Raw genomic sequence first — 18,876 nt, 5'->3', positions numbered from 1 at the left:
GGACCCACAGGTTGAGAACCGCTGAAGGAAAGTGGCATTAATTAAGTCCAAGTTGGCTTTAGGCTTGTTTTTCTCCAAAAAAAAGAATAGTTTCTATACTGCATGGCAACTATATGTGTAAAACAAACGTAATGAAACGTCTGGTGGGGAATCTAAACAAGTCTTCTGGTCTATCAAGCCCTACACAGAAGTGAAAGGAGCTCTTGATTCCACACACATGAATGGTGGAAATTGCCCAGGCAGTCTAATACAGACATTTAACTTCTAGAATGGGAACTGGTAAAAAAATAAAAATAAACAAGGGGATTAGTCAAATGGAAGAGGTATATTGTGTCTCTTTAGGAAGGTTGGAGTTCAGTTAAACCAACTGTAATCGAGTAAACTAAGATGAATGCCACAGATAGGAAGAGGCACAAATAATCCAAAAGGTTGCTTAAAAAGCCGAGGAAAGAAGAGTTCTTTAAAAAGCACAAGTCAAAATAAATAAAAACTAAATGTAAACGTGAAACTGACGAAGAAACCAAGGTGGAACCTAGAAAGTTGTCTTGTGCAATATTGCCCATCAGAGTTAGAGCCAGGTGAGGGGAATCATAGAATCCTAGAGTTGGAAGGGACCACAAGGGCCATCGAGTCCAACCCCCTGCCAAGCAGGAAACACCATCAGAGCACTCCTGACATATGGTTGTCAAGCCTCTGCTTAAAGACCTCCAAAGTAGGAGACTCCACCACACTCCTTGGCAGCAAATTCCACGGTCGAACAGCTCTTACTGTCAGGAAGTTCTTCCTAATGTTTAGGTGGAATCTTCTTTCTTGTAGTTTGGATCCATTGCTCCGTGTCCGCTTCTCTGGAGCAGCAGAAAACAACCTTTCTCCCTCCTCTATATGACATCCTTTTCTATATTTGAACATGGCTATCATATCACCCCTTAACCTCCTCTTCTCCAGGCTAAACATGCCCAGCTCCCTTAGCCGTTCCTCCTAAGGCATCGTTTCCAGGCCTTTGACCATTTTGGTTGCCCTCCTCTGGACACGTTCCAGTTTGTCAGTGTCCTTCTTGAATTGTGGTGCCCAGAACTGGACACAGTACTCCAGGTGTGGTCTGACCAGAGCAGAATACAGTGGCACTATTACTTCCCTTGATCTAGATGCTATACTCCTATTGATGCAGCCCAGAATTGCATTGGCTTTTTTAGCTGCCGCGTCACACTGTTGGCTCATGTCAAGTTTGTGGTCAACCAAGACTCCTAGATCCTTTTCACATGTACTGCTCTCAAGCCAGGTGTCACCCATCTTGTATTTGTGCCTCTCATTTTTTTTGCCCAAGTGCAAAAAAAAGCCAGGGAGACTTTCTGGGAAGCGTGTTTAACAAGCTGAGTACCACAGCTACGAAGGCCCTCCTTCCAGTCACCACTTGTCTAACTTTAGATGGCAGGGAGAGATGCGGAAGAAGGTGACCACAAGGTTCAGGCAGGTTCCTGTGATGGAAGACAAATCGCTCCGAGCCACGTGGGACTGGATGAATTTATCTGGTCAGATCCAGTTAGACGGTATCTATTTCCATGCCCGTTACAACAGCTGGATAGCTCAGTCAGTAGAGTCCTTAATCTCACGGTTGTGCCAGTGGGCAAAAGATTCCTGCATTATGGGGGTTGAGCTAGATAACCCTTGTGGTCTTTTACAATTCTATGAACTGTGAAGTCCTACGGTTACGAAGTGATGGCTGCTAGCTCCAGGTAAAGGTAAAGGGACCCCTGATCATTAGGTCCATTTGTGGCCGACTCTGGGGTTGCAGTGCTCATCTCGCTTTATTGGCCGAGGGAGCCAGCGTACAGCTTCTGGGTCATGTGGCCAGCATGACTAAGCCGCTTCTGGCGAACCACAGCAGCGCACGGAAACACCCTTTACCTTCCCGCCGGAGTGGTAACTATTTATCTACTTGCACTTTGACGTGCTTTCAAACTGCCAGGTTGGCAGGAGCAGGGACCGAGCAACGGGAGCTCACCCCATCGCGGGGATTCGAACCGCCGACCTTCTGATCAGCAAGTCCTAGGCTCTGTGGTTTAACCCACAGCGCCACCCGTTAGACGGTGTCTATTTCCATGCCCGTTACAACAGCTGGATAGCTCAGTCAGTAGAGTGTGAGACCCTTAATCTCACAGTTGTGCGTTTGAGCCCCCCAGTGGGCAAAAAGATTCCTGCATTATGGGGGTTGATCTAGATCAGTGTTTCCCAACCTTGGGCCTCCAGCTGTTTTTGGACTACAACTCCCATCATCCCTAGCTAGCAAGACCAGTGGTCAGGGATGATGGGAATTGTAGTTCAAAAACAGCTGGAGGCCCAAGGTTGGGAAACACTGATCTAGATAACCCTTGTGGTATTTTACAATTCTATGACCTTCAGCTCAGTTTTGGAGGAAGAGAAAAGGAACATCTCTCTTCCAGTCTACTTTATTTTATTTTATTTTATTGGTATTGGCTTCTATTTGACCTTTCAAACTAATATTTTTTCCAACTGTTTTAAATGTTGCCTTTGTATTTACACTTTTTTGTAAAACCATATGGATATTTGTATTTTGGAATTGTCCAGTGTTAGAAGTATGGTTTTTCCCCTTTATGATTCTATAGGGTGAATTGTTATATTGGAGATGGGACAGGATACATTTCCTAATTAGTGTTATGTGTTTAAAGGACAAGGTTTGAGGGATCTGACCTAGACAGAGAGACAGAGAGACAGAGAGAGAAGTTGAAGCCACCCGACAGAGGCACCTATTTTCATTTCATATACAAATTAAACTACACCTTATGGGCTGCAACATGACTTAAAGAAAGCAGGAGTGCTCTGATGGTGTTTCCTGCTTGGCTGGGGGTTGGACTCGCTGGCCCTTGTGGTCTATTCCAACTCTATGTTTCTATGATTCTATGACCTGTGAAGTCCTACGGTTACGAAGTGATGGCTGCTAGCTCCAGATAAAAGTGATCAAAGGTAATAAATATATTGCTGTGCAAGGCGTATCTTTTTAGGCGAAGATTTCCTTACACCTGGGAACTTGTATGGCTTTAAAAGAGGACTAGACAAATTCATGTGAAAGTGCCCTATATGTCAGGGAAAGAAATACCTGCCGATGCACTAACCAAAGTTGTTAACAGGGAACAAATGGCTGTGTATGTACATAGATTGCAAATGTGTTAGATTCTGCAATGGTTGGTATGAAAAGGGGGAGAATGTTGATATTTCCGCCCCCCTCCCATTGCGAGAATCTCCTGATAGGATGTTTTCAGAAAGGAGGGGGCAGAAACTGCTCTTCGCTTCTTCCGTTCCTGCCTGACTCTGTGTGCAGTCTGTGTTTTGAGCCCTTCAACAGCTTAGCCAGGGAAGATCTGGTGTCTTCCTGCCCTGGTTGAAGAACGTGGCTGTGATCTGTTCATGTGGAACCTGTAGTGATTAGATGGCTGCGTGGGAGCTGTAACACTCATGCAAGCCAGTAGCTCTTTAGTTCTTAGTTTGTAGTAGCTATTAGAAATACAGTGGTGCCCCGCAAGACGAATGCCTTGCAAGACGGAAAACTCGCTAGACGAAAGAGTTTTCCGTTTTGGAGGTGCTTTGCAAAACAAATCTCCTATGGGCTTGCTTCGCAAGACGAAAATGTCTGGCGAGTTCCTGCGGGTTTTTTCCCCTCCCCCCCTTTTCCTAAGCCGCTAAGCCGCTTATCAGCTGATCCGATAAGCTGATAAGCCGCTAATAGCGCTAATCCTCTAATCCGTCAATGGGCTTGCTTCGCAAGACAAAAAAACCGCTAGACGAAGAGAATCACAGAACGGATTCTTTTCGTCTTGCGAGGCACCACTGTACTCTGCTGGGGTTGGACTCTGCACAGTGGTGAGTCCAGTGCACTGAGACGTGCTTTCCAGGATGGGAAGGTCTCCAGTCACCTAGCCCAGCCAGGGCAGAACCAGTTACTGAGCCCAGTCGCTCAAAGGCGTACTGACAATTCTATCTGTGCCTACTAGCCGTAAAGTCTATGCTGTTCTTCCATGGTTAGAGGTATTATGCACCTGTATACCAGTTGCTGGAAATTACAAGTGGGGAGAGTGCTGAGGTCCCGCTTTTGCAGGCTTTCCATGGTTATCTGGTTGACGACTGTGAAAACAGGATGCTGGACAGGGTGGGCTCTTGACCACCCTGTCTCAAGAACCTCCTGGGGCATAGATGGGGACCCAGATATTGCATGACTACAAGTCCCATCATCCCTGACCATACCATTAGGGGGCAAGTGGTAGTTGCAGTCCAAAAACATCTGGAGGACCCAAGGTTTCCACACCTGTCCTAGGGCATGGGTGACCAACCGGCAGATCACTGGCTGAATAAGACCTGACAGCCGTTTCTGCTCACCCCAGTAGCTGCTGTGTCAGAAGCAAAACCCCACACATTCCTTGGCAAGCAGCTGTAACACGTGAAACAGCAATTCTGAACCGGCAAACTTGGAGAAAGAGAAGATTTGCTAGAGCCCTCCCCCTTTGCAGCCACCTTTGTTCAAGAGGGGCTGTAGCTGATACCCTCTAAGAGGGACGGTACCATCAAAAGTTGGGTTTTGAGCCCTTCAACAGCTTAGCCAGGGAAGATCTGGTGTCTTCCTGCCCTGGTGGAAGAACGTGGCTGTGATCTGTTCTTGTGGAACCTGACTGCTTTCAGATGTTGTTGGTGTACACAACCTCCATCCTTCCTGAACCGTTGCCTGGAACTGGTCCAACAACATCTGTAGGGACCACTTGTTTCTAGGGAAACGGAAATAGGTACACACTCTTCTTTGTCTATATATATATATATATATATATATATATATATATATATATATATTTAAAATTGTCCAGTAGCACCTTAGAGACCAACTAAGTTTGTTCTTGGTGTAAGCTTTCGTGTGCATGCACACTTCTTCAGATACCAAATTAGAGATTGTAAAGTCCTTTCAATCCCTGCATCAGGGTTCTGTTCTTGTACTTTGTAAAATGCCACACACGCTGATCGCTGCTGATTAGCAGAATGTAGCCCCAACTAGTCATCCCAAAAACTAAAATGGTTGACACGATGTGCTGTGTAGCCTTGCATTCTTCCATTCCGCTTTCCCCAAGCTAATGCCAGCAATCTCCCATTTCCTCCTTCTATTCAGAATTATTCGGCTTTATTATTTGATTTGATTTGTATACCATCCATCATCTAAAGATCTCAGGGCGATTTACAACATAAACATATATATATAATAAAAATATATAATGAAAAAAATAAAATACATAATCAAAACAAAACAAAACCAAATAACCCTCCCCACAAACACAAAAGGACATAGAATGCCAATCAGCCAAACGCCTGGTTAAAGAGAAAAGTATTTGCCTGGCGCCTAGAGATATGTAATGAAGGCGCCAGGCAAGCCTCCCTGAGGAGAGCTTTAATTTTCTGTTTTAATTTTACAATTAATGACTCTTGACTTTGTTCTCTCTAACCCTTTCCTCTGAGGCTCAGAGGAGATCACCACCCGCCTGCTCGCTTTGGTTTTTAAAGGACAACAAATGATCCTCTGTCTGCTAACAACAAATCCAGTACTAATTTAATGTTACATTCAAGCGCTCTCTCTCCCCCCCCCACCCCCCAATCCTTAACCCTGCCCTATACTGCCTTGCTGTTGAGCGTAGGGGGTAGAGTATAGGGATAAAATAAGTATAAAGAAAGGGCTTACACATACAGCAATTTGCTGTTCCCTCTGTTCAGCCCTTGAAAGTTGGGGAGCCCACAAGGTTGGTCACTTCCAAATCTAGGTATGATAATGACCCTCTGTGCCTGTTCCAGCAGCATGAACAAGCAAATAATAATAATAATAATTTATTATTTATACCCCGCCCATCTGGCTGGGTTTCCCCAGCCACTCTGGGCGGCTTCCAGCCGAATATTAAAAACAATACAGCGTCAGACATTAAAAACTTCCCTAAACAGGGCCGCCTTCAGTTGTCTTTAAAAGTAAAATAGTTGTTTATTGCCTTGACATCTCCTGGGAGGGCATTCCACAGGGCAGGCGCCACTACCGAGAAGACCCTCTGCCTGGTTCCCTGTAACCTCACTTCTCTCAGGGAGGTAACCGCCAGAAGGCCCTCGGAGCTGGACCTCAGTGTCCGGGCTGGATGATGGGGGTGGAGACGCTCCTTCAGGTATACAGGACCGAGGCCGTTTAGGGCTTGAAAGGTCAGCACCAACACTTTGAATTGAGCTCAGAAACGTACTGGGAGCCAGTGAAGATCTTTCAGGATTGGTGTTACATGGTCTTGGCAGCTACTCCCAGTCTAGCTGCCGCATTCTGGTTTAATTGCAAAAGCTGAGATGAGGGTCACTGGTGCCTTTGGGTGACAAATGGCCACAGTTCCATCCCCCTTCACAACAGTTCACCTAACTCTTAATGAAATCAGATGATCCTTAACCTCAGGCCCAGGGGGTGAATACAACCTATCTGACCCCCAGAACCCTTCCCAGGCCACAGCTCTGCTTTTTCCTAGTTGAATTACGTGTTTGAACTACGCCTCTTGTTCACCTGGATGGGGGATAGAAAGGGGTGTATGAGTGTGTGTAAAACCTAGCCTACTGTAAAGGTAAAGGTACCCCTGCCCGTACGGGCCAGTCGTGTCCGACTCTGGGGTTGCGCGCCCATCTCGCTTAAGAGGCCGGGGGCCAGCGCTGACCGGAGACACTTCCGGGTCACGTGGCCAGCGTGACAAAGCTGCTCTGGCGAGCCTGCACCAGAGCAGCACACGGAAACGCCGATTGCCTTCCCGCTATAAAGCGGTACCTTTTTATCTACTTGCACTTAAGGGTGCTTTCGAACTGCTAGGTGGGCAGGAGCTGGGACCGAATGACGGGAGCTCACCCCGCCGCGGGGATTCGAACTGCCGACCATACGATCGGCAAGTCCTAGGCACTGGGGTTTTACCCACAGCGCCACCCGCGTCCCTTAGCCTACTGTAAATGGATATAATTTCAGTTCCTCCACTTGCTTTTGCATCTAGTCCCACCTCTGGAAGAAGGGAATGTAGCTCTCAGGCTCTCCCATGTCTGCACCAATCTATAGGCCAGAGGATTGTGAACAAGCCATGGCCTTGAGCTTCTTCCTTCTTCCCCCTCCCTCCCTCTCTTTCTTTGATACAGGGTAGGGGCTGTAATGCTGGCCAATTGCCATCCAAACCATGGTTTTCCATTATGTCCAAACTATAGTGCAAGAACGGAGGCAGCTGGAGGGGCATCCGCTAAAGCTTTTGGTTCATTGGCAGTTTCCCCAAGCCATGGCTTGAAGGATCACTAGGATGCAGCCATGGTCTTTAAATATCTTTTGAGGAAATGCTCAGGATTCTGTAGTTGTGATTTCTTCATGTGCCCTGTGCGTATGAATTTGGCCTAAGTCAGCCGCCGAACCTGACTTAGTTTCTGTGACTTGTTTTTGCAGGAGGTGTACAGGATCCCGAAGAAGAGCCAAGCGGAAAAGGAGACCACTGGTATGTACTCGTAGATGCTCTTCTTTGGGTATCAATCAGGTTGAGAAGAAGGCCATTGAGTAGAACTTCCTTAAAAGCACTCTGTGATTCAGTAGCGCTGCATGACTTTATAGGGATGCTCCTTTGTTCTATCCTTTCCTTCGTTGCTCTCTTCCTGTGGCTCAACTGAAACAGCATAGCCTTGCTTGACCACAGAAGACTTCTCTTAGACCTGGGAGGAGGACAGGCTTAAAGGTGGCACGTGGTTCAAGCTCTGGTGTTAATCAGCACTTGTTCCTTAGCAGGAGCAAAAAGAGAATTTGAAAAACCATTTCTCAGAGTTCCTTGCAAGTCAAGATCTCCCTACATTTAAATATAAATCCAAAGGTAAAGGTACGCCTGACCATTAGGTCCAGTCGCAAACGACTCTGGGGTTGCGGCGCTCATCTCGCTTTACTGGCCGAGGGAGCCGGCGTTCAGCTTCCGGGTCATGTGGCCAGCATGACTAAGCCGTTTTGGCGAACCAGAGCAGTGCACGGAAACTGTGCTTATCTTTCTGCCAGAGCAGTACCTATTTATCTACTTGCACTTTGACGTGCTTTCGAACTGTTAGGTGGGCAGTAGCAGGGACCGAGCAACGGGAGCTCACCCCGTCACGGGGATTCGAACCGCCAACCTTCTGATCAGCAAGCCCTAGGCTCTGTGGTTTAGACCACAGCTCCACCCACGTACCATAAATCCTTATATAGATTTTGTTAAATAAAATATATCAGCATCAGTCAGGTATCTTCTCTGTACTCTTTTTTTGGACCTAAAATGATCTTTGTTTAGAAAAGCCTATGCAGATACATAGAAATTAGCAAGTGTTTTAATCTGTTTTTAGCCGATTCTTGGTTATCGTATTTTTTTTTTAAAAAAACTTTTTAACTTTGTCTTTTACTGACAGTTTTAACATTTGGGTTATTTTGTCAAACATTTAGGGGTTTATGTACAATCAAACGGTATATACATTTTGCTAGATATTTAAATACATGAGCTAACGTGACTTGCCTTCAGGTGTACAGACGGGACTTAAATAATTATTTACAATTGAGGGTGTTGAACGCACTCCATATAAATTACCTTAGTGTGATTCTTTTGGCTCACTTCTGTATGCTAGGTCAGTATTATTATCTCCATGTTCCAGATCAAGATTCAGGGGGGTCAAGGAAGGGAACAAAAGCTATGGCATGCCCAAAGGTCACGTAGTGAATTTACAGTGGAGGTGACATTTGCACCAGGGACTTCCTGATTTCATAACTCAGTCTCTTAATAAAGAAAACTGTTGTGGGTGAAGCAACTCCAAAGAGCCAACGAAGAGTGTGTTGATTGTTAAAACCCTTCCTCAATCCTTTGCCCCTTTACTTGGAACTAAATATTCTCGACATCTGGATTATTGACATGCACAGAATTGCTCTGCGAGTTCCTTGGGTTGGTGGCTGTCTTTCCCAAATACATACATTTCTTGCTTCTCCACACTGAGAACAATATTCTACTTTCGCGTACAAGTCCATGAGGCCTGCCAGTCTACAAATGATTATTTGGAACAGAACAAAGAAGTAAATGGCATAGTGTTTAATTCCCCAGGTTTAGAGACTTTCTGCATAGTCTGTAATTTGACCAAGATCAGAAATACTGCAAGCACGCCTCCAGTTTATTGCAGCTTCAGATCTGCAAGTTCTGCCCAAAAAGTTGAGGCTTCGTGGCCTAAATGGAGGCAGGAGCTTGGGAATCAAACTTGAGTTAAAATATTTTATAGTATCAATTGACCACAAAACCATGGTTTATCATAATAGAAACAAGCTGAAGCAAGCCTCAGACTTGCTGAAGCCTGTGCTCCTGTTCCTTTTCAATGTATAGAATCATAGAGTTGGAAGGGACCACAAGGGCCATCGAGTCCAACCCCCTGCCAAGCAGGAAACACCATCAGAGCACTCCTGACATATGGTTGTCAAGCCTCTGCTTAAAGACCTCCAAAGTAGGAGACTCCACCACACTCCTTGGCAGCAAATTCCACTGTCGAACAGCTCTTACTGTCAGGAAGTTCTTCCTGATGTTTAGGTGGAATCTTCTTTCTTGTAGTTTGGATCCATTGCTCCGTGTCCGCTTCTCTGGAGCAGCAGAAAACAACCTTTCTCCCTCCTCTATGTGACATCCTTTTCTATATTTGAACATGGCTATCATATCACCCCTTAACCTCCTCTTCTCCAGGCTAAACATGCCCAGCTCCCTTAACCGTTCCTCATAAGGCATCGTTTCCAGGCCTTTGACCATTTTGGTTGCCCTCCTCTGGACACGTTCCAGTTTGTCAGTGTCCTTCTTGAACTGTGGTGCCCAGAACCGGACACAGTACTCCAGGTGTGGTCTGACCAGAGCAGAATACAGTGGCACTATTACTTCCCTTGATCTAGATGCTATACTCCTATTGATGCAGCCCAGAATTGCATTGGCTTTTTTAGCTGCCGCATCACACTGTTGGCTCATGTCAAGTTTGTGGTCAACCAAGACGCCTAGATCTTTTTCACATGTACTGCTCTAGATCCTTTTCAATGTAGCTGCAAGGCATTTGTACGCTTTTTAAAGATTTAACTGCAGCTTCTCCTTTTGTCCTTACTTGACAAGCTGCTCTAAATCTCAACCATGGTTTGTGTGAAACAAACCCACTTCAAACGGACAAAACGATAAGCTGAGGTTATTCAAGAACAGAAGCAAAAGCCTTCAGACTCCGTGTGGCTACACCAACGGAGAATGAGGTGAGCCCGAGGCTTGCTGTGGTTTATCATGATGTCTGAACCACAGTCGTTTTCTTAAGCAGGTAAACAGAAATTTTAAAAGTAGAGCTGTATTATGAGGCTTTTAAAAAAAATAAATCAAAACCTCTCGTAGATCTAAAATACGAACAGGAACAATCCACCCAGTGTTACGCACTTCAGTATTGCACCAAGTTAAGCATTCTGAAATAATTGGCACTTAAAATGGCTTAAGTTTGGCTGGATCGTACCCTGTACAGATAACTTTCCTGAAGTGGCTAGGAAATCTTTTTTTCTGGTAAGATCTTGCGTCTCTGGTGGTTGACATAAGCCACGCTAACAACTTCTGCCTGTTTTTGACAGCAGATCGTGGGAGAGAGTCAGCAGGCCGAGACCCAGCCGCTACCCCAAAAAACCTGAGCAGAGAACGGGACCCCGAAAGGCAAAGTCAGAGCAAGGAAAAGAAAAAACGCAGAGATTCTTTGTCACCCCCGTCGGCGTATGAACGAGGCACCAAACGACCAGATGACAGGCAAGTTGTTTTCTTCTTTTTACATGTCTCCAGATAAAGGCTTGGGGTTCTGAGCTTCCTGGTTTGAAATCATCAAGTGATAATAACAGAGAGAGGTTTAATTAGATGATCTGTGCTTCTTCTCCAAAGACTATCAATAATGGCTCATATAGAGCCAAGCCTTCATGAACAAAGCTTATCTATTGCTTTGTGCAATATCTTGTTTGAAGATCCATTCTAGACATTGGTCAGCGATGTCTGATGTGGCTTTTCAAACCCTGCATGTCAGCCCTTTCATAACTCTACCCCGCATAAGAAGAAGGCAGAGAACCCATTTTCAGGTTGAGAGCGGGAGAGGCGATACAGAGTGCAAGGAGCAAAATGAATCTCTGCCTGGGCTGGGCTGCAGCAAAGACATTAGGGGAGAATCTCCTCCACCCCTCCCCTTTTTCCACTCCTCTGGAAGGCTTAGGGAGGTAACAAGACAATTAAAAATGAATGTGAAATTGAATCTGAACAAAGCAGTTAAAAGTGGCTAGGTCCCTGTTCCTGCAGTTGGTTTCATTTCAGCACCTGAAAGCCAGGTAGGATGGTGATGATGATGTTGTTCTTCCTCCCAAAGGATGCCAGTTCCTGCTTTCAGGCTTTCCATAGACTTCAAGTCACCCACTGGAAGAACATGAAGCAAGACTAGATGGGCCTTTGGCTTTATCCAGCAGCCTAAAGTCTTGCCTAAGGCCCCAATCCTCACCTGTGTGTGTTGGGCGGGGGGTTATTGGTTTGTTTTTTTCTTGCTTTTATTACGCATTTTGTGTTTTCAACTTGTATTTCTCTGCTGCCAACTGCCCTGAGATCCTCGGATGAAGGGCAGTATGCAAATTTTAATAATAATAATAATAACAATAACAACAACAACGAATTCACAGCCAGCCACAATGCTATGCTGGCATTTGCCCGCTTACCCCAGGCTAATAGCCATGGGATCATAGCAGTGGCAGCTAATAATAATAATAACAATAATTTTGTATATATACCCTGCCCTTCCCGGTTCAAAAACTGGGCCCAGGGCGGCTAACAACAAATCTAAAACACATTGCAAAAGCAACATAGAATACAGTATAAAAACATGAATAACAATAAAATTCAAAGTTCAGAAATCAATTTAGGGGAAAACTGTCTAATAAGCGTTAGATAATCACCAGGGCTAGCTGACTGAATTAGGCCTACTTGGGCCAGTGAGGAGCCCAGGGGAAAATTAGCTGTGGGGTCTCAGAGCGGGTAATCTTCATAAAAGGGGAAGGGAAGGGAAGGGAAATAAGAGATCAGGCTGAATTCAAATCAAAGGCCAGGCGGAATAGGTCTGTCTTACAGGCCTGACGGAAGGAGGTTAAATCCTGCAGGGCCCTAGTCTCATGGGACAGAGAATTCCAGCAGGTCGGAGCCATCACTGAGAAGGCCCTGGCCCTGGTGGAGGATAGTCTGACTTCCTTAGGGCCCGGGACCTCTAAACTATGGTTATTCATGGACCTTAAGGTCCTCTGCTGGGCATACCAGCAGACCATTAGGTACGTGGAGGCCAGGATTGTTTGACACTCCCTTCGTCTCCTCTCCCCCAGATACGACACACCAGCCACCACTTCCAAGAAGAAAGTCCGGATCAAGGACCGCAACAAGCTGTCCACGGAGGAACGCCGGAAGCTCTTTGAGCAGGAGGTTGCGCAGCGTGAGGCCCAGAAGCAGCAGCAGCAGCAGTTGCAGACCCTTGGGATGGCCTCCCCTCTTCCCTACGACTCCCTGGGCTACAGCGTCGCGCACCAGACCTTCATGGGCTACCCGCCCGGCTACCCCATGCAGGCCTACGTGGACCCCAGCAACCCCAATGCCGGAAAGGTGCTTCTCCCCACCCCTAGCATGGACCCCATGTGCTCCCCGGCCGCCTACGAGCACCCTCAGACTTTGGTCGGGCACACGATCGAGCCGGCCCTGGCCGCCCCTCAGCCGGTGCCCGTCGTCCAGCACGTAGCAGCAGGCACCCTGGAGGTGTCCGCCCCGCAGTACGTAACGCAGGGCGACCCGGTGGTCCACCAGGAGCAGAGCGTCGCGGTCTTGCCGGTGCCGGCCCAGGTGCAAGGACAGAGCTATGGAGTCTGGGATTCCAGCCAGCAGACGGTAGCAGTGCAGCCGCCCTATTCTCCAGCCCAGTCCCAGCCGGCGATCTACTACCAAGGGCAGGCCTGCCAGGCTGTTTACGGAGTCGCGTCGCCCTACTCGCAGACCACGCCACCCATTGTGCAGGTAAATCGCGCGGTGCAATTGCCCCAAATGATTTTGGTTTTTTTGACACAACCTTCGCAAAGGTGTGCTCTCCAAGGCTTAAGAAGTACAGTGGTCCATTGCATTTTGAGAAACAGGGTTTTTTGTTTTACATGCTCCATTCCATACTCACTACTCAGTAAAGTTGGGCAGGGATCTCCTTGCACTTGATCCAGAAGCTGCAGTTAGTGCAGAATGCTGCAGCACAATTGCTGGCAGGAGCGAGGCCTTGTCAGCGCATCACACTGCTGCTCGGAGATCTGCCCTTGTGGCCAATTTGCTACCAGGCCAAGTTCAAGTTTTTACTATTGGTATATAAAGCCCTTAAGAACCTGGGACCGGTTTACCACATGTGCCCAGCAGAATTGGCACTGCTATGTGTGCCACATAATACTTGTTCTGTGTTTGTAAGAACTCAGCCATTTAGTGTGGCACTGCCTGCGTATTGAGAACTCCTTGTCTATTGAGAGCACAGTTATTGAGAACACTGTGCTTTCGGCATCTGCTAAAAACGTTGTTTAGCCAAGCCTACCCAGATGCTTAGAAAGTTGGTGTAATTTTAATCTACTTTAGTATCTTAACTTTTGTATGTTTTAAAATATGATTGTGGGTTTCACACACAAACACCCTTTGATTTTACTGTTTGTCCTTCGTAAACCACTTTGAGGTTTCTTTATGGACAAGCGGGATATAAATTTTATGAAATAAATAAACAAATATCTACTGCCCGCTTGGCAGAGAGAAGTGGAAATTGGCAAGGGAAGAGATCTGTGAGCCCATATCCTCTCTGTCCCCTTGGCACCTTTGCTAAACCTCTGTGCCTGCAGTTGAATAGGTTCATCAGGAACTTCTAGGGTGCAAGAAGCATAGTAACTATATAACTGCAATGGGATAGAACTTCAGCCTCAGCAACTGACTATTACACAAAACAAAACAAAAGAATTGCCGTGATAATAATAATAATAATAATAATAATAATAATAATAATAATAATAATAATAATAGAAAAATTAACCTAGAATTAAACAAAGACTTAACAAGATGCCGGCTACAAAACTTGTTTCGCTGAACTAATCAGTTGCCTCAGAAGGAAATAAATAATTTTAAGTGATATCAAACAAACTCAAGAGCAGGGCTGAGACGCTTCCTTGAGTTTACAAAAAAGGTATAAAAACCTCAATGACAAGTTTTAAACATAGCCCTATTTAAGAGAACATTATAAACCTTAAATGGTTTTCACTGATTTCCAACAAACTCAGGAGCAAGGCTGGAGTGCTTTCCTGAGTTTACAAAAAAGGTTTTAAGAAAAACTGACAAAGGAATATGAGATAAGCTGTTTAAGTTTCAAACAAGCTCTAAAACAGGGCAGAAACTCAAAAAACAGGGCTGAAGCGCTCCTGACTGCTAATGTTAAAGACTGCTGCAACTGACTATGGCAACAGACTTCTGTTAATCTGAAATAGCTGTTTTGCCTTATACTGTCTACAGCATAAAAGGACTGTACATTTGGGTGTCTGGTCTGCACAGGCATTGTAGCTTTTTGGGCTTCTTTGCAATGCTCAGTTTCTCAATGCAAGAGGTGCAATGTGTTGCCTAGAAGTCATTTCCTCTGCCCTGGAAGTCCTGCTCCAACTCTCTATTTTTAATGGCTGGTTGCCGTTACTCAGTGATGGGTAAGCATTTTGCACATGCTTAATTTGATCTCAAACTATTCTTTAGCTTTTCTGATTTAGCATCCTTGTCACAACAGCGCCTGAGATTGTAGCTGCTGATGCTAAAAAAAGGTGGAATGCAGATCTGCCAAGTATCTGTTAAATCTGGAAACACAGGACTACTCTTTTTTTGACGGAGGCGCTGTTATTGGGTTGTTGTTTTTATTTTGATTATACTGTGGTTTTTATGTTGATCTTTTCTGTGAACCACCCTGAGACCTCCGGGTATAGGGTGGTATATCAATTCAAATAACAACAACAACAACAACAACAACAACAACGACAACGACAACGACAACAACAGAAATTGTTACAGTGCAGTATGGAAGACACCCAGCTGTTTGTCTCGAAGATTCTGTTGTTGTTTTCTCCTCCCCTCCTTCAGAAGCACTAGTGGGGATTCTCCAAGTACCGTATTTTTCGTTCTATAACACACACTTGACCATAACACGCACATAGTTTTTAGAGGAGGAAAACAAACAAAAAAAATATTCTAAACGAAACAGTGGATGTATGATTTTTGTGGTTCATGCTGTGGCCACAAACATGTGATCTGACAGTGAGTTTGGGGTAGCCCAATGCAAAAATCCTGAGGATCCATGTGGATCCATGCTTTGTAACCACGTTTTTGCACCACTGCGGCCCCAGGCAACAGTTGGTGCATGATTTTTTTGGTGCAAGCTGTAGCCATGGACATGCTATGTGATCTGATGGTGAATTTGGGGTGACCCAGTGCAAAAATCCTGAGTATCCATGTGGATCCGTGTTTTGTAACCATGTTTTAAGTGGGGAGGGAAGGAAAAGCACTCAAGGGACAAGGAACACGCGTGGGGTGGGTGGAGAAGGATGCTGCTAATAATGCAGACGAGGGGTATAAGAGGAGAAGGCTCCTCTCTCCTGCTTTGCTCCTTTTAAGCAAGCAGGCTCTCTGTCCCTCTCTCCTCCCCACTCAGCGGCTCTTCTCCCGCTTTGCTGTTTCAAAGCGAGCCACGGAGGAGGGAAGGAAGGGGAACCATGGATCCTCTGCTCATGACTGCAGCAGATCCCCCCGCCACCCGTAGGCATTCGCTCCATAACACGCACAGACATTTCCCCTTACTTTCTAGGAGGAAAAAAGTGAGTGTTATGGAGCAAAAAATACGGTAATTCTCTAACTGCTCTCTTGTTTTCTCCCTAGAGCTATGCACAGCCAGGTCTCCAGTATATCCAGGGGCAGCAGATTTACACTGCTCATCCCCAGGGCGTTGTGGTGCAGCCTACGACGGCAGTGACAACTATTGTAGCCACAGGACAGCCCCCACCTATACAGCAGGTAAGGTTTGGGGAGTGTGGTCTTCTTGGACTTGTAGAAGGGCCTCTTCTTAGCCGACCGGAATGAACCTTCGCAAAACCTTCTGCTCTCACAAGTTGCAGATGAAAGAGATTAGGTCCAGTTGTTCAAGTGAGAGGAGCAGTCACTGAAATGCCTATTTGAAAATCTGACATCATTTGTGCAATGCAGGAATGAGAAACACAGCTCTCAGTGTCTTGGCCCTATGATCTGTTTTCTCCAATAAAACACAACCTTTCTCTGGGTGCGTGTTTAAAAACCTTAGCAGATTTAATTACCAAAAGTAGAAGAAGATGCATAAAAATTGGCTTGTGAATGACTTGTGTGAGCGATTTCCTGCGTTTTCCTAATCAAAATGCTTTCTGCATAGGAAGAGTGCAGCCAAGTGGCTCGAACTCTGTTTTATAAAACTAAGAAGAAGGCAGATGGGTAGCCGTGTTGGTCTGCCATAGTCAAAATAAAAAAATTCCTTCCTGTAGCACCTTAAAGACCAACTAAGTTAGTTCTTGGTATAAGCTTTCGTGTGCATGCACAGTGTATCTGAAGAAGTGTGCATGCACACGAAAGCTTATACCAAGAACTAACTTAGTTGGTCTTTAAGGTGCTACAGGAAGGAATTTTTTTATTTTAAGAAGAAGGCAGAGAGTCGAAAGATTATGGCCAGCTTTGTTCTCAAATATAGCGCTTCACATCAATGTCGCTATTTCTGGAACCTTGGAGTATTACCATTCAGAGAGGGGATTTTTTTATTTTTACAAATGTTCTGAAAAATTATTGGACAGGACAATAGCAGAAGATTCAAGGTTAATCAGGAATGAATTGTGGTCCTTACCTTGCTTAAGAAAATGCTCCCCTTCTCTCCCTTTTGTTGATGCTTTTGGCCCTCTTTCAGTTCCGTTGCTACAGATCAGTATTTTTCATGTTTTCTCTTCTTGTCTCGCCACTTCCAGCCGGAGCTGGTGGTCGCCAACAACCTCTTGGACCTGCCCCCTCCATCTCCTCCCAAACCCAAAACCATTGTCCTCCCTCCGAACTGGAAAACCGCCCGGGATCCTGAGGGGAAGATCTACTACTATCACGTGGCCACCAGGTCAGCGACCTTTTCATGTTTGTTCTGCTATTTATACCTGCAGCAACCTATTGTTCTCTTTTTAAAAAAATGTCTGTTGTTTTGTGTATTTCACATGATGGGAAGGATCTGGGCGCACAGAAACCTGGACTGAGTGGATAGGGAATCACTTTCTGAATGACACGCTCAGCTCAGAACGTAAGGCACATCGTATACGGTGGCTTTGAGGTGTTGTAAAACAAAAATCTGCCCTTTTTCCCTTATGGGGTATCCAAGAGCCCATATAGAGTCCTTTCTGTAGGCACCACTTTCTCTCCAGAGTGGTGCATGCTCTAGTTATCTCCCGCTTGGACTACTGCAATGCGCTCTACGTGGGGCTACCTTTGACGGTGACCCAGAAAGTGCAACTAATCCAGAATGCGGCAGCTAGACTGGTGACTGGGAACGGCCGCCGGGACCATATAATACCAGATCTGAGAGATCTGCATTGGTTCCCAGTACGTTTCTGAGCACAATTCAAAGTGTTGGTGCTGACCTCTAACGCCCTAAACGGCCTTGGTCCCGTATACCTGAAGGAGCGTCTCCATCCCCATCATTCTTCCCAGACACTGAGATCCAGCTCCGAGGGCCTTCTGGCGGTTCCCTCATTGCGAGAAGTGAGGTTACAGGGAACCAGGCAGAGGGCCTTCTCGGTGGTGGCGCCCACCCTGTGGAACACCCTCCCTTCAGATGTGAAGGAAATAAGCAGCTATCTTGTCTTTAGAAGACATCTGAAGGCAGCCCTGTTTAGGGAAGTTTTTAATATTTAATGCTGTATTGTTTTTAAAGACTCAATTGGAAGCCGCCCAGAGTGGCTGGGGAAACTCAGCCAGATGGGCGGGGTATAAATTATTATTATTATTATTATTATTATTATAGGCAAACCCAGTGGGACCCTCCAAACTGGGACAGTCCGGAAGATGATGCCAGCCTTGAGCACGAAGCTGAAATGGATCTTGGAACCCCAACTTACGACGAAAATCCCATGAAGGTGAGTTCACCTGACGGGCGGGTGAAACTACCTGCATAGTAGTAACTCAGCTTGTTCCTAGCAAACTAAGGATAAGTATAGGTTCCTAGCTCAAAAGGTGATTTATCTCCTCCAGACATGGAAAATGAAGTTAGGTTTTCTAATAGGCCACAGAGCTGATCTGCCCAGACTGGTTGCATAACAACCTCCAGACAAAAGGTAGTATAGAACTATAGTTGCATGTGATCATTGTAATGTGTCAAGTCCTGTTGGTGCTCAGGTGGCAAACCAAAATCTGCTTGTGGCTAGAGGTACACCTGCAAGCCATGGTGCTGTTGCTTCCGCTCTGACAGCCTCTGCACCAGGAGGCTGGACCGCTGAATGAATGGAAAACGAGAGAAATACAGTGGTGGCCCGCAAGACGAATGCCTCGCAAGACGGAAAACCCGCTAGACGAAAGGGTTTTCCATTTTGGAGGTGCTTCGCAAAACGAATTTCCTATGGGCTTGCTTCGCAAGACGAAAATGTCTTGCGAGTTCCTGCGGTTTTCCCCCCTTTTTCCCAAGCCGCTAAGCCGCGTATCAGCTGATCCTAAGCCACTTAACAGCTGATCCGCTAAGCCGCTTAACAGCTGATCC

At 45.9% G+C, this 18,876-nt stretch overlaps 1 protein-coding gene across 4 annotated transcripts in view; it reads left to right on the top strand.

Moving 5' to 3' along the window:
• Positions 1-18,876, top strand: part of SETD2 (SET domain containing 2, histone lysine methyltransferase) — a 95,882-nt gene that overhangs the window by 60,797 nt on the left and 16,209 nt on the right. The window contains exons 14-19 of one of the 4 annotated variants that reach the window (XM_081163429.1): positions 7,478-7,526; positions 10,661-10,826; positions 12,422-13,100; positions 16,008-16,142; positions 17,111-17,250; positions 18,148-18,259. In XM_081163429.1, the coding sequence (XP_081019555.1) occupies positions 7,478-7,526; positions 10,661-10,826; positions 12,422-13,100; positions 16,008-16,142; positions 17,111-17,250; positions 18,148-18,259 (1,281 nt within the window). Of the gene's footprint in view, positions 1-7,477; positions 7,527-10,657; positions 10,827-12,421; positions 13,101-16,007; positions 16,143-17,110; positions 17,251-18,147; positions 18,260-18,876 lie in introns of those variants that run through there. The other 3 variants (XM_081163428.1, XR_014000747.1, XR_014000748.1) reach the window with 3 other exon arrangements.

The sequence above is a fragment of the Podarcis bocagei genome, assembly GCF_964188305.1.
Source record: "Podarcis bocagei genome assembly, chromosome: 12".
NCBI classification, from domain to species: domain Eukaryota; kingdom Metazoa; phylum Chordata; class Lepidosauria; order Squamata; family Lacertidae; genus Podarcis; species Podarcis bocagei.
This window is presented reverse-complemented; position numbering and strand designations above follow the sequence as displayed.